Source organism: Pelobates fuscus, chromosome 1 (assembly GCF_036172605.1).
Source record: "Pelobates fuscus isolate aPelFus1 chromosome 1, aPelFus1.pri, whole genome shotgun sequence".
In the NCBI taxonomy this organism is placed as follows: Eukaryota; Metazoa; Chordata; class Amphibia; order Anura; family Pelobatidae; genus Pelobates; species Pelobates fuscus.
In genome coordinates, this window is record NC_086317.1 from 387,455,942 (window position 1) to 387,470,630 (window position 14,689).

Sequence of the window (14,689 nt, forward strand, 5' to 3'; positions counted from 1 at the left end):
CAATTTTTTATTGTATCCGTACAACACCCATTTATTAAAATGTTGCGTCACACCTAAATAGAAGTATGTGCATGAGCTATAAGTGGCTTTAATCTGTAGGTCACCCATAACTGCTATCTATGTAGAAGTTTTTTTTTGTTTTATCACCTTGCAAAAGGAATGCCATATGTTTGAATGGTACATATTACTGTTCACTCCAAAAGCTTTGCTCTGAATAGTACTGCACTCTTATTCTACACAGATCTTTGGTATATAAACAGGGTTATGACCTTAAAGTGAAAAGCTATAGGCTAAATTAACAAAATAAAGTTAGAATGTATATATTAATGAAATGCCCACCACTTACTCAATTTAAACATTATGTCTGAGCAAAACTTATTGTGCACTCACCCATAGCTTACTGCTGTTTCTGTGCTACATGTTCTGATAATGGTTTTTATTTTGCAGGCCTACAATGGTCACTGCGATGCTCTGAAAACTCTGGCGGAGACTCTGGTGAACCTGGATGTGCGAGACCACAAGGGTCGCACTGCTCTTTACCTCGCAACAGAAAGGGGATCTACAGAGTGTGTGGAAGTTCTCACTAGCCATGGGGCATCTCCTGTCATAAAGGACCGCAAGAAGAAGTGGACTCCACTACATGTAGCAGGTTTGCTTACTTGTGGCTAATGGTTTATACTCTTTTTATTATTTTCCCGACCTCTCTTAATTTACATGTTTTGTTTTTGTTTGTTTTTTAGCTGCTTCTGGAAACACAGATTGCCTACACCTGCTGATTGACTGCAGCGAGAGGCCGGATATTGTAGATGTTGTGGATGCTCATGGGCAGTAAGTTCAAACTATAAAGATTAATAAAGCCGGAAGAGAGAAACTTTTACAAAAAAAGTAGAAGTCCTACACTATTAAACAGAAAAAGGAGAACATGCATAATTACAGACGAGACAATCTAACATCACTTAAATAGACCTAAATCTGATATACCCCTTTCATAGAAAATAATGCAGTTCAGGCACACGGAGTCTCGCTTGATCTAGTGCTTGGGAGACTACCAGTGTCTGAACAGACCCTGCAGGGGTCTCCCTTCATTCCCCAATGGCATCATTTTGATAAGTGCTGGGCCTGGTCAGTTGCCCAGCACTGATCTCAATGCATTGGGCATACTATTTTCAATGAAAAAAAGATAGGTAGCTGTCATACTGAAAATAGTCTATAGGTTGCACCGTCATACCACTTATCTTCGATTTCCCTTTGCTAATATCCGTACTATACACATTATTGAAAGTTTATTTTTTTTATATTAAAAATTAGTTATATGTATATATCATGTCAAATTAAAGCCCTTTCTGTCCTTTAACAAATTATCTGTAATACCTATGGGGGCACTTGAACATAAACTCTTAAATTATGGTGGAACAAACCTATAGCTCACATTCTAGGTTTTGGTTCAGAATATGGACAGTTGCATTTTGAAGGTGTTTAGAGAAGTGATTGTGGTTTTTGTTTTTATTTTATTTTTGTTTTGTTTTATTTGTTTTGGGGGGCGAGAGAGGAATGGGAGGGACAGTTTCGTTGAACTCATAACTCCCTTTTTGTTATAATGAATTCTTTCTAGAACCCCTCTAATGCTTGCAGTGATGAATGGGCACGTGGACTGTGCTCACTTGCTGCTAGAGAAAGGGGCCACAGTTGATGCTGGAGATAAAAGAGGAAGGACCACACTTCATAGAGCTGTGAGTAGTTTAAGGCAATTTTGCCATTTATCCAATAATTTTGATTAAATTCCTTGGTCAAAAACCCTCAATATAGTTTTGATTGCCGAATGCTACTTTACAGGATTATTTACTAAAGTTAGAGTTCAAAGTGCAATAAAAGAGAATTTAAAGAGTAGCTGAACTGAAAGCATATCCAACTTTGAGGAAAGTATTCAATTTCTAATGGTATAAATGAAGCTGCTATGTATATAAACTTGCACTGCTAAATTGGCTGCAGAATAAAGAAAATAAAGATTGATATACCTCTTTAATAATGTTATTTTCAAACTATAAACAAAACAAATGGATATAAGAAAGAAGGTGAATAAAATGTTGACTGCAGGTGGCCATAAGCTAAATGAAAGAAGGCAACATTCCAGTTCAATGGCCAGGGTTATTCATCTGTGTACATTAAATCTAATGCAAATCAAACTATTGATCAGTAACTTTGGCTTTTATTTTATTTGCAGTCTGTAACTGGCTGTGAGGACTGTGTTGGGGCCCTTTTGGACCACGATGCCTTTGTGCTCTGTCGAGATTTTAAGGGACGCACGCCTATTCACTTTGCTTCAGCTTGTGGCCATGCTACACTGGTGCATGTGTATTTGCAGGCTGCGCTTTCTACAGACCCACTGGATGCAGTGGTGGATTACAACGGATACACTCCTATGCACTGGGCTGCTTACAATGGTAAGGTTTATCTATTAATTTCTCCACCCCCACTGTATCTTGTGTGTGTGTGTGTGTGTGTGTGTGACTTGTACATGACTTGCTCTTTTCCCATCATCTACCAGGGCATGAAGATTGTTTGGAATTGTTACTTGAACACAACCCATTTGCTTACCTCGAAGGAAATCCGTTTACTCCCCTTCACTGTGCAGTGTAAGTGTTCTTTCAAGACCAGACTGGATTGTAAGGCGCTCACTCACAATTCACTGTGCAAATTAAAATATTTTTTTTTTTTTTGTTTATAGTCCTGACTGTTAAAACTGTGTATTAAATCTTACAGAATTAACAACCAAGACGGTACAGCTGAGATGCTGATAGAAGCTATGGGTGTCAAAATTGTGAATAGCAGAGATGCCAAAGGGAGGTTGGTATAATAACTTGACCATATATAGATGTGCTTAAACCTCTAAAATTTTTACCAATTTTTTTTTTTTTTTTTTTTTTTAACTCTGGAAAATATGTAAATAAACCAGATTTGTTCAAACTAGTGAATAGTTCACATTCCTTGTTTATATAGGAAGTGTTTAAACAAAAAAAGCAGGGGTGACTCAGAAGCCCCTCCAGCGACTAGTCCACAGCAGAATGTTTAGTCACTGTTTTAGCAGTGTATTTCCTATTGGAGAAGAGGTAGGAAAAACATGGTTAACTTTTCTTACCAATATGTTTCACTTCCAAGCTGTTCCCTTTGATAGTAATTCTCGTTTTCTGTATAGAAGCGTCCTGTGGGCCACTGGTCAAGTGGTGTTCACCGGAGGCTCAGTTCTGTACTTCGCGTTGCATGCATCTCTTCACACTTTAACTCTTGCTTCAATAGTCAATCTGTTGTCCTATGGTCTTAAAGTGGACATCATTACACCAAGACACTTTAAAAAAAAAAAAAAAAATTAAATTTTTTTTTTCCCCAATCCAAATAACATGTTTATGGGAAAAAGTAATTGAAAAGCCTGTTAAATGAGAATTTAAACGGTGTGCCAATTTAAACACTTAGGCCTTCCTGTTTAATCTGCTATTCAAAGTAGTTTTTTTTTGTTTTTTTTTGGTTTTTACATTATTTTGGTCTTGGTTTTTTAATCCAATATGCTCTTGCTCTTTAAGCCAATAGGGATGCTATTGCTAGTAAAAGCATTTGGACACTCCTGACTAACACTCCATTAAAAGCTTGTTCTATGCAGCATATTACAAGTAATTTTCCTGTTCCGTTCAGGGTTTGTAATATCTGACTTTCTCCTACAGGACCCCTCTTCATGCTGCAGCCTTTGCTGACAATGTGAACGGTTTACAACTACTCATGCGTCACCAAGCTGAGGTGGATGCCACTGACCAGTCTGGTCGGACACCTCTGATGATGGCAGCAGAAAATGGGAAGACTGCAGCAGTTGGTAAATGCATTTTCCTTCTCCGCTTGAGTCAAATGCCGCAGTAGCTTCTGGGCGCAGAGTAATTTGCCCTTAACTGATTACCTTTTTGTCCTCCTCATTCCAGAGTTTCTGCTGTATCGCATGAAGGCGGATTTAACTGTGATGGACATAAACAAGAACACTGCTCTTCACCTAGCATGCAGCAAGGTGCCTGGATCTGCTTCTTAAAAAAAAAAAAAAAAAATCCTAGAAGTGTTTTTTTTTTTTTTGTTGACTGTGAAAGTTTACAGTTGGTTTGTTGCATATTTTCTCATGTAGCAAGCCAACGTGTTATTTTGATAGTCACAAGGAACATGGTTAATATATCCCTTATACTAGCTTTTTAGAGTATGTTTGCATGTGTGTGGTTTTTAAGTAACCCACGTTTAGCACATCAGAAAAAAACCTGAGCCTTTTTTAACTTTTTTTTTTATTTGTTTGACCTTTTTTAATTTACTAGTTAGAATGTTTTTGTTTTGTTTTTGTATAGTTTTTATTTTTTTAGCTGTCACTCAAACATTTAACGGGACGGTAATGGACTTTCTGAAGGTCTTGTGCCTTTTATTGTTGTTCCCACACCATCTCCTAGCAGCAATGTACACAGTGTGAGTGACAGTAGTTTCCTAGCATGTATTTCCCCTATTGTATGATTTGTGGACTTCTTTTGTTTGTTTGTAAAACATTCACAAGAATGTGGCGGTCGGGAATTCTAGGCTCAGTCATTATTAGTGTACATGAACTGCCTCTTGGCATTTTGGTTTTCTTTTAATTTTGGGTTTAAAGGGTCACTATATACACCAAAACAACTTCAGCCCGTTTTGGTGTGTGTATATATACTGACTCTGCAGTCTCTTTGCTCAATTCTCTGCTAGGAGTTAAATCACGTTGTTTATGCAGCCTTAGTCACACCCCCCCCCCCCCCCCCCCACCCCCCTGCATGTAACTGTGCACAGCCTTCCTAAATACTCACTGTAAAGTGAAACCTACGGTTTACACTTCCTTTATGGCACAGTCTGCTTAATTTAGAATGTTATCTCCTACACTGTTATTAGCTTCCTAGAGCCACCTGTGTGTGATTAAAGCTCAATTTACAGAGCGGAAGATTTAATATTGTAAAGTAAATAACAACTGATTGAAAATGAAACCATTTTTGTCCTCATGCAGGCTGTCAGTCACAGCTTGGGAAAGGTGTGGTTAGGCCTACATAAACAAGAGATTTAACCCCTTAAGGACCAAACTTCTGGAATAAAAGGGAATCGTGACATGTCACACATGTCATGTGTCCTTAAGGGGTTAACTATTAAATGGCATAGAATGGAGCAGTGATATTTCAGAGGCATGATATATACATAAAACTGCTTTAATAAGCTAGTTTTGGTGTCTAGTGTCCCTTTAAGCATAAAGGTTTTTTTTTTTTTAGTTTTTTTTTTTTTACATGTTTATGATTGCAAATGTTCTGCCATTGTGTCATTAAATGTATTTGGGTGTTCTTTGACACATATATGTATGGGGGGGGGGGGGGGGGAGGGAGAGAAGAAGAGATGAATACCTCTTTTCCTATATGTCATATTTTTATGTAACTAATTTTAATGTGCAATATGAAAATTGTAATCGAAAGCCGACGCACGTTTCAAGGCACAGCATGTCGGCTTAAAAATACTTGTTTGGAATGTGCCTTCTTAAGTTGCTGCTGCCATGTCTGTAACTGTCAAAAGTGAATGGAGCTTGCATTAATGTTCACTTGTTTTGTGAAATTTAGACAAAAATTGTTTTTATTTTATTGGAAATGCAGTTACATCAGCAGTAAGACATTTTGTTTTGTAACATGTTTTCAAAGATTATAAAATACCCAGTCTGTTTAGTTCATTGTTGATGTGTTGGCTGTTTTAAACCTGACTCATTTATCACTTCAATCACTACATGTTCACTGGTTCGAGGATAACTTTGTTCGTTTTCCTTTCTTTTCATTGAGAGCAGGGTTTGCTCTGCATTGGTATTCCAAAAATATGTTGCAATGCAGCATGTTATCAGATCTGGTTACTACTAGATTCTCAAGAGAATACTAAAAAAGTTTGGGTTTGCAAAGATCTTATAAGCCCTCCCCCCCAAAATAAAAACCCTAATGTATTTTCCCTCAAATACATTTTTAAATAAGTTAAGTGCATATAACTGCAGTCATCGTGAGAAATTATGCTGTTACAATAATCAACATTCCAGAGATTATTGAAAATTTAGAATACAAGTAAAATAATTCAAAGAAAAATGTACAAGCTTTATGCAGTTGATCACCCCTTAATCCAGCCATCCTCTCATCCCAGCTCACACTCAACCCCTCCTCAGACAATAATGGGATTATACTAGAGCAAGCATGTCAAACTCAGTCTGGCACAGGCCCACATAAACAAGGTTTATGTGGGCTGCAAAAAAACACCTAAAACTTACGTTTTCATAGAAATGTAGGTTTATTTTAAAAAGTGCAGTATAAAAAAAAATAAAACAGCACCCCCTCTACCACACTGTGCCAAATCTGATCCTCTCTCTCATTCATACTTTTCTTTATTGCTCCCTACCTTTTTGAGCCGATGTGGGGCATCACACTGGGGTCCTTCTATTTGCTCCTTACTGCTCCCTCGCGCATTTAGTATTGCTGGGTGCCGGAATATGACGCAATATTCCAGCGCCGGCTTCACTACAGACGGTGCGAGGGAGCAGGAACGCTGAGCTCCCTCGCTGGCCCTCCTCCCCGGCCGGGTACGTTTTAGCAGAGTAGGCACCTGCAATGTGGGGAAAGCAGGTGCCTACTGTGCTATAACACCAGCATGTGCTTGCCGGGCCGCAAAGATGGTCCTTGTACTAGAGGTATAGAGACCTGGGGAAGTGATATCTTCATGCGAGAGATTTCTGTAATCGGGGAAATTAGTTGGCCACCCAGTATCAAGAAGCAACCAGTTTGGAATAATATCAAACTCTGAGCAGAACTTAAAAGGGTACCGGCCAACCATCACTTCAGCCAAAAATCAACCGTGTACTCAAATGTTGCCTTTATTTTAAATTGAAAGTGGTGTCTAGGGTAGGAATGTAACATTTCCATAGATTGAGTATTTTAATTTTGGGGGGCTAAAATGTCCTTGTTGGTTAGTGTATACTATAGCCAAACCATTTTATATGGAAAACGGAGTTTGGCTAAGAATAATTGTAAGGGTCGTGTACCTGGCTAGGTCTAGACCTGAAAAATAGTTTTACAGCCCACTGCCGCAATGATAATGGAGAGTCTTTTATCAGATACGGGGATATTGGTGAGAGTCCCTAACAGTAGAAATCCTGGGTGGCAATGGTGGCGTATTTTTGCTTAAGTATGTCTCAACTTCTTTCCTGAAAGCCTGAATCAAGGGGCACTCTCAGACAGTGATAGAGATCTGCCTTGGTGTGGGCGCATTTAAAACTGGTTGATGTCTGTCTGTCTTAACCACCAAGTGAAGTCGGCGAGAGGGTAAAATAGGTGTAGTGTGAGGTTCTTAAGAACATATCGTGATAAGAGACCATGTGGAGTAGTTTGCTTTGGGTGTAATGTGCAGTTAGGATGTCCTCTGGTGTGACATCAGGAAAGTTTCTTCAATTTCCCCAGAACCGTTTTGTAGTTTGTTTAAGGCTAATTGGCCCAAATTATATACATGTAGTGGAACCAAGACCTATTCAGAATGAGGAGTCGTTACTCCTGGGAAGACAATGAGTGGGCCAAAGATGCTCTCCAGTCTGAGAGAACATTGTGAAGAAAGGTGGTGGCCTTACATATTGAAGAGGTTAGCTCAATAATGAACGCCAGAGTTAAGCTGTTTAGGCCTACTTCAGTCATTGAATTCTTACCAGCAGTGCTCTAGGTGTTGAGCATACCCATGCTAATGGCTGTATTTCCTTATCTTTATTTAAGAGACAAGACATTCATATAGAAAAGATCCTCATTGTATGAGTTACAGACCATGTCTCTGTTTGTTTTTTTTTTTTTTTTTTTTACTTCGACAATTTTTATTAAAGTTTTATTGGGGTACAGAAGAGAATAGGGATGGGGAAGCAGTTGTAAGGTAAAGTATCTTATACACATTGACCTGAGAGCAGTTTACACATTGATCATATACAGCATATCGACATGCAGACATTGTGTTACACTAGGTGGATCTGCCGTTTGTCTTCCCAATACCATAAGGGGGGACTCATGTTAAACCTTCAGGGTTCACAGTCGCCTGGGCTTGTCTTTGGTAAAGGGTGTAGTCTTAGTATTCCGTATACCACTGGTGGAGGGGAAACTGTGGAGGAAGGTCAGAATAGGGGGCAGGAGGGGAGGGAGAGAAATGGAGGTGGGGGATGGGGGGGCAGGGTTCTCCCAGGCGGTCGGTTACTTGTGGTCGCTTCTGTTGGACTTTCAGTCCTTCGTGCATGTGTTGTTTTTAATTGCAGTGTTACCATTTTTATTTACAGTTTCCATATTTATTTACAGTTTCATTTTTGAAAGGGCACAGCTGTCGGTCCGTAGGTCCCTGCCACAGTCATCTCATTCGGAGGGTATAGTATCACGCTCCATGTATGATTGCCAGGTTTCCCAGGCTTGTGACCAAACTTTTTTGGAGTGACTTGAGCATCTGGCTGCTAGCTCATAGAGCTTAGTTGTTTCTATTGTTTGTATGCATTCTGTTATTGTGGGCGGGATAGTGGATTTCCAGTGTCTACTAATGACCGTTAACGCAGCCATAAGTATGTGGTAGGTTAAGTATTTTTGCCTGCCCTGCATCCCCTTTGGAAGAAGTTGGAGGAGGTATGTTTCTGGTTTGCGGGGTAGAAACATTTTTGTGCTTTCTTGTATAATGGTAGTTAATTTATCCCAATAGGGTGTTAAGGAGGGGCAATCCCACCAAATGTGGAGCATTGTGCCCTTGTGTTGTTGGCATCTCCAACAGATATCGGAGGCTTGTGGGTAAGTTGCCTTTAGACGTGTAGGTACTAGGTACCACCGGTATAAGATTTTCCGGGATAGTTTCATGTGAGAGGCACATTTAGAAAGTGAGTTGTGTGCAAGGAGAATCTCATTCCATTGTTGCTCATCGAGAGCGTACTTGAATTCTCTCTCCCATGCTGCAATGAATGAGTTTTGTGTGGTCTTTTGGAGTATGCATCGTTTGATATAGTTCAGAGATAAGTCTTTTGGGGGTCGAGAGACGTGAGCATATTTTCTCTACCACCGTCAGCTGTGGCCCTTGTACATTATCAGTCCCTGTCAAGGTTTGCTTGTTAAGCCATGAATGCAACTGCATATAGGAGAATGAGGCCATCGGGATCAAATGGTAAGAGGCTATTAGGTCTGTGAGACTTCTAAGCGTGTGTTCCTGAAGCAGTTGGGCAGTTGGTGTAAGTGTGTTACTCCATGTCGGTGTCACATAGCGTAGTTGAAGTTTGGTATCATATAGTGTAATGCCTTTATAGGTATGGCGGGCGATATTTTGCCTGACCAGCCCAATGTGCGGCAATACTTGTCCCATATGGACAGAGTGAGGGCAGTGGTTGGGAGCAGCTCGGTCGTAGCAGGCCTGCTGTGTCGAGGAAGCCATGCCAGTATAGTGATGGGTATATTATTAGCATGTTGCGCCTCCAGTTCCATCCATTGGTTTGGGTGATCTCGGTGGCAAGCTGCTAATAGGGGGCCTAAGTTAGCTGCTCTGTAGTAGCTGTCTAGGTTGGGTACTCCCATTCCCCCTTTCTTGCGTGGCATGTATAGCATGCTCTTCGCCACTCGCGCTTTGTGTTTGTCCCATATAAAAGTTAGTAGTGTTTGTTGTGCGTCTTGTAGGAATTTGGGTGGTATCTTTATGGGTAACGTTCTAAACAGATATTGCAATTTAGGTACAACAATCATTTTTACTGCGGCTATTCTCCCTGACCAATATATAAATTTGCCCTTCCATCCCAGCAGTAAATTTTTTATTTCAGTCAATGTTTTCTGATAGTTTTGTTTTATAGAGGTTTGCTGAATTTGGGGTGATATTGATTCCTAAGAATTTTAGATGGTCATTTCGCCAATCGTATTTGAAAGAGGTACGCAGCCTATCCAAGTCCTCTGCTGGGATATTTATACCCATTGCTTGGGTTTTGTTCACATTGAGTTTATAATAAGAACATCTGCTATATTGGGAGAGTGTATTGTGAAAGTTAGGTAGGGATATGTGTGGTTGCTCCAGTGTTAAGAGGACGTCATCTGCAAAATGTGTGAGTTTATGTTCCTTGCCTTGTATGTTTGTGTTGTCTCTAATGAGTTGTGTGAGAGGTTCTAGGGAAAGAATATAAAGGAGAGGTGACAGTGGGCAGCCCTGTCGTGACCCATTGGTTATGTGGAATTGTTTAGAGCCAAATCCCCCATTGGTGACTTTCGCTGTCGGCCTGGAATATAACGCTCCCACCAACCTTAAGGAAGTGTCCGGGAAGCCGTATTTGAGCAGGACAGCTTGGAGGAAGGGCCAGTGCAGTCTGTCAAAGGCTTTTTCAGCATCAAGTGATAGCATGACGCACTGAGCCCCTCGCCACCCCTGCAGCAAGTCCAAGACCTTTCGGGTCCCGTCCGCTCCCTGCCCACCACTGACAAATCCCACCTGGTCCTCATGTATTGGGGTCGGAATAATATTCGTCAATCTATTGGAGAAAATCTTAGCAAGTAATTTGATGTCCGTGTTAAGGAGGGAAATTGGTCTTAGGTTTTGGCATTTAGTAGGAGGTTTGCCTGGTTTTGGCAGCGTGGCTACATGTGCCATAAGCATGTCTTGGGGCATTTGGCTCGTTGTGAGAATATGGTTAAAAGTTTTTTTCTAAATATGGAGTGAGGATTGTGGTCATTGTCTTGTAATAGGAATTTGTGAGTCCGTCGGGTCCCGGTGATTTGCCATGGGGGAGTGAGTGTATAGCTTGTTGTATTTCTTCTTGTGTGACTGGGTTTTGCAATATAGTTTTCTGTTGTTCCGTCAGTATTGGCAGCGAGGACAGTTGAAGGAAACTTTGAATTTCCTGGGGCGTGGGTTGGTGTAGGTTAGGGTCGTCTTTGAGATTGTATAGTGTGTGGTAGTAGTCTGCCATGGTATCGTTAATATTTGTGGATTATGGATTTTAGAGCCTTGGGATGTAAGCAAATATGGAATTTTTGCGCTGGATTGTTTGACGTTATAGGGTCGCCAGGTGTCTTCCTGCTTTATTGCCTTGTGAGTATGTTTTCTGTTTCAGCTTATGTAATATGTGTGCTGTTTTAGAGATTGCTATGTTGTTGATGCTTGTTGTGGTGTCTTGTATTGCCTGTGCAAGTTGTGGTGAAGGGTTTGCTATGTTTGCCGCCGTTGTCTCTTAAGGTACGCAGCAGGTGTAAGTGTTCTTGTTGTGCCTTATTTTTTAGGTAGGAAGCTCGGCTAATGATAAGTCCTCTGATGACCGCCTTATGGGCTTGCCACACAGTGGTTGGGTGTACATCTGGCGTGTCGTTAATTTGGAAGTACGATGTCAGGGCTTCTGACAATGATGTAGAGAATGTCTGGTCGCATAAAAGTGAATCATTTAGCCGCCACGGCGGCCTTCCTCTGTGTTGGTATTCCTCAGTCAGCTCTACTATGGTCGGAGCATGGTCTGACCATGTTATGTCCCCGATCTCGCTGTTTGTTACCCCAGGGAGTAATGTGCCTGTTATGAAAATGAAATCGATCCTTGAATATGATTTGTGTACTGCTGAATAAAAAGTGAATGATTTCTCATTTGGGTGGAATGCTCTCCATGGGTCATATAGGCCATATTCTCCTAACCGTTTGTTGATTGCTTTGCTTTATGTTTTGAGTGCTTTGTGACTTGGAGTCGCGGTTTTTAGTGTAGTGTCCATACGTGGGTCGAGGGGGTGGTTTAGGTCTCCGCATAATATAACTGAGGCAGTCTGGCAGGTTGGGAGTGTGGAAAGCACCTTATGTAGAAAGTTTCGTTGGTGTACATTAGGAGCATAGAAACTGACTATAGTATATGGCGAGTTATTTATGAGGCATTGCAGCAGTACAAATCTGCCTTGTTTGTCTTTAATTATGTGTAGTGTTTCAACTGTTAAAGATGAGAAGAATGGAGGCCCCTCTTGATTTGGAGGAGTGCGTAGCGTGGTATTGATGAGGATAATGTTGTGCACCAAAGTTAGGCACTCTGAAGTTAACAAAGTGGGTCTCTTGTAGACATATAATGTCCGCCCGAATCTGTTTGGCTTCCTCCAGCACCATGCACCTTTTATGGGGGTTATTCAGTCCCCTCCAGTTGTGTGAATATATTTTCATGTGATGGGTGAGTGATAAGTGGTGCTCGTTTGTGGCTCCGCACTGCCTATATGGAATTGTGGATTGGACAGGGTTCGTTTGATGTGCCTCATAGTCGGCGCCTGCGCGACAACGTTTTTGTGCCCGGGAGTGAGAGGTTCAGGAAGGACGGGGGAAAGAGGGGATAGAAACCAAAGTATATACAAGTTGACCCAAACGTGGGTCTTGGCACTGTGCCATGGGGGATGGACGCCTAGATAGTGTTTCTAGTAGTGTGGCCATTGGGCTCTCTTGATTACGCAGTTTTGTTTCTCCTCAGAGCTGTAATTCAATAGTTACTTGGATAGTGTGCATGTTGCTGTTGTGCTGGCAGGTGTTTATAGGTGAAAGCTCAAGCTTAACCCAAGTGAAAGCTTAATGGGGCATTGTACAGTTTACAGCCTTGACATCTAGCGTGGTTATCATACCTGTCATGTCAATCTTTGTTATATGATGCAGTTTCACGGTTCTTATAACATAGTCTGTGAGTGTATTCTGCATAAGCTGTATAGTGTGGTGGGGTGGCATGGTTGCAATGTGCCTGACACGCTAGTCAAAGCAATAGTTGCTTGTGTGATATGGTTTACAAATATCCTCCTATACACATTATTCTGTCAACCTGCATAATCATTATGCGCCATTTTGCGTCCTTGAAATACCATTATGTATACATAGCATCAGTTAGTACATTTAACAGTAGACCTCATGACCACCCCTAGTATACCGGTCCCTTTCCACTTGTACCTGTACGATACAGGCCCTCTTTGTTTCCCGGAGTTCACCTTGATTATCACATATGAGGGCGCCCCACCCGCCAGCATCTAACATATCATGCATAGTGTTATTTAGTTATGTGTTGAATAAAATGCTAATCAAAGCAATTAACCTCATTAAAACTTAAGTAAGAACTTATGAAACAAAATAATAGTACGTAAGGATATCTCACGTGTCCCTGGTTATGGCCGTGACTGCCTAGTTCATCGGGTAAGTCACGGAGACTTGGTCTGTGCTGAGGCTTGGCGCCATTCTGGTATCAGTCGTCTGGCTGGACTTGCTTGAGTTGTGGGGGAGTGTGTGAGGAGCCCCCAGTCTCTCAGTATTTGGGTGCCTTCGTCCGGCGTGTAGACAATTTAAGCTCGTCGTTTTTAGTGATTAGAAGTTTAGTGGGGTATCCCCAGCGCGACGCAATTCTGTCACCGGGTGGAAATCCCTCCTGCGTTTGAGGGTCGCCGCGGGCACGTCTGCTAAGATCTTGATTGTTGCATAGGTTTCGTGCGGTTTCTGCTAGCACGCAGTACTGCTTCTTTTATGTGGTAATAGTGTGCCCTCAATAGGACGTCTCGAGGAATAGAATCAGGCAAATTGCGTGGTTTGGGCACCCTGTGTACTCGATCTATTAGGAACATATCTGTAGGTATGTCCGGAGCGTACGCCCGCAGAAGGCCCTGCACATAGGCTTGCAGGTCATTCGGCATGATGCTCTCCGGAACTCCTCGCAGCCTGAGGTTGTTCCTTCGCGAGTGATCTTCAGCATCAGCCATACGTGCTTCCATTGTTTCAATTTTTTGTTCCAGCGTCGCCACATGATCGGCCATGTCGTTGTGCGCTGTTGCATACTCGCTTAATTTATTTTCCACATGCGTGGTTCTGTTGCCAATGTCCTGGACCTCCTTGCGGAGTTGTCCTATGGAGGATTGCCATGTTTTTATAAGTTTGTCAGCCATGGTGTTCATCGCTTCATCCAGGTGCGCTTTGGTTAGGTTTTCCTGGCTTTCATGGGATGAGCCCGTGAATGGGATGTTTCCCGCCGTTTGTTCATCAGCGCCATCTTGGATTGTTCCGCGATCGACTTCGGAGCTACTCGCGTTTTTATGGTTGAAAAAATTTAGCTTTTCATTTTTCTGTGCGTTCTTCTTCCCTTTGGGGTTCGCCATCCTGTGTCTTGTGAGGTTTTTCAGAGCTCTGGGAGACTGTCGTCGGATTCTGAGAGCCCGGGTGCCGGAGCAATTTCCTAAGCTGCCAGGTTGCTCGGCGGTTGGCCACGCCCCCCGTTTGTTTGGTTTTTTTTGTTTGTTTTTTTTAACGAAAAAACCTTAAGCTACAGTTTGACAGAATAACGAAACGATCACTGTAAGAAGTTGAAGCCAAAATTGGTGTTCCAATTAGTTTTTTTGCATTTTTCACACACAAACAAATAGGAAGTCTAACTTTGGCCAGTGTTTGTGACTAAGTGGCTACTAAAAAGACTGAACATACCTCATTTGCAATACCTTGGGTTGTCTACTTTTTGTAAATGTTATACCATCGTGGGGGTAATTCTCATTCCTGGGCTACCATACGGTCTCAAAGGCAACGTAACCAATCTGGTGAATTTCAATGTGAAAAAAAATGTAACATGCTATATTTGACCCTGTAACTTCCCAAAACACAATAAAACACATAAATAGGGGCAGGGCTCAAGTCCTGC

At 41.6% G+C, this 14,689-nt stretch overlaps 1 protein-coding gene across 1 annotated transcript in view; it reads left to right on the forward strand.

The window, feature by feature from the left end:
• ANKRD52 (ankyrin repeat domain 52) overlaps positions 1-14,689 on the forward strand; it is an 86,616-nt gene that overhangs the window by 55,091 nt on the left and 16,836 nt on the right. Inside the window, exons 18-25 of the mRNA XM_063444744.1 lie at positions 448-649; positions 741-828; positions 1,613-1,730; positions 2,222-2,441; positions 2,546-2,633; positions 2,761-2,844; positions 3,714-3,859; positions 3,963-4,045. Coding sequence (XP_063300814.1) covers positions 448-649; positions 741-828; positions 1,613-1,730; positions 2,222-2,441; positions 2,546-2,633; positions 2,761-2,844; positions 3,714-3,859; positions 3,963-4,045 — 1,029 coding nt within the window. The remainder of the gene's footprint in view (positions 1-447; positions 650-740; positions 829-1,612; positions 1,731-2,221; positions 2,442-2,545; positions 2,634-2,760; positions 2,845-3,713; positions 3,860-3,962; positions 4,046-14,689) is intronic.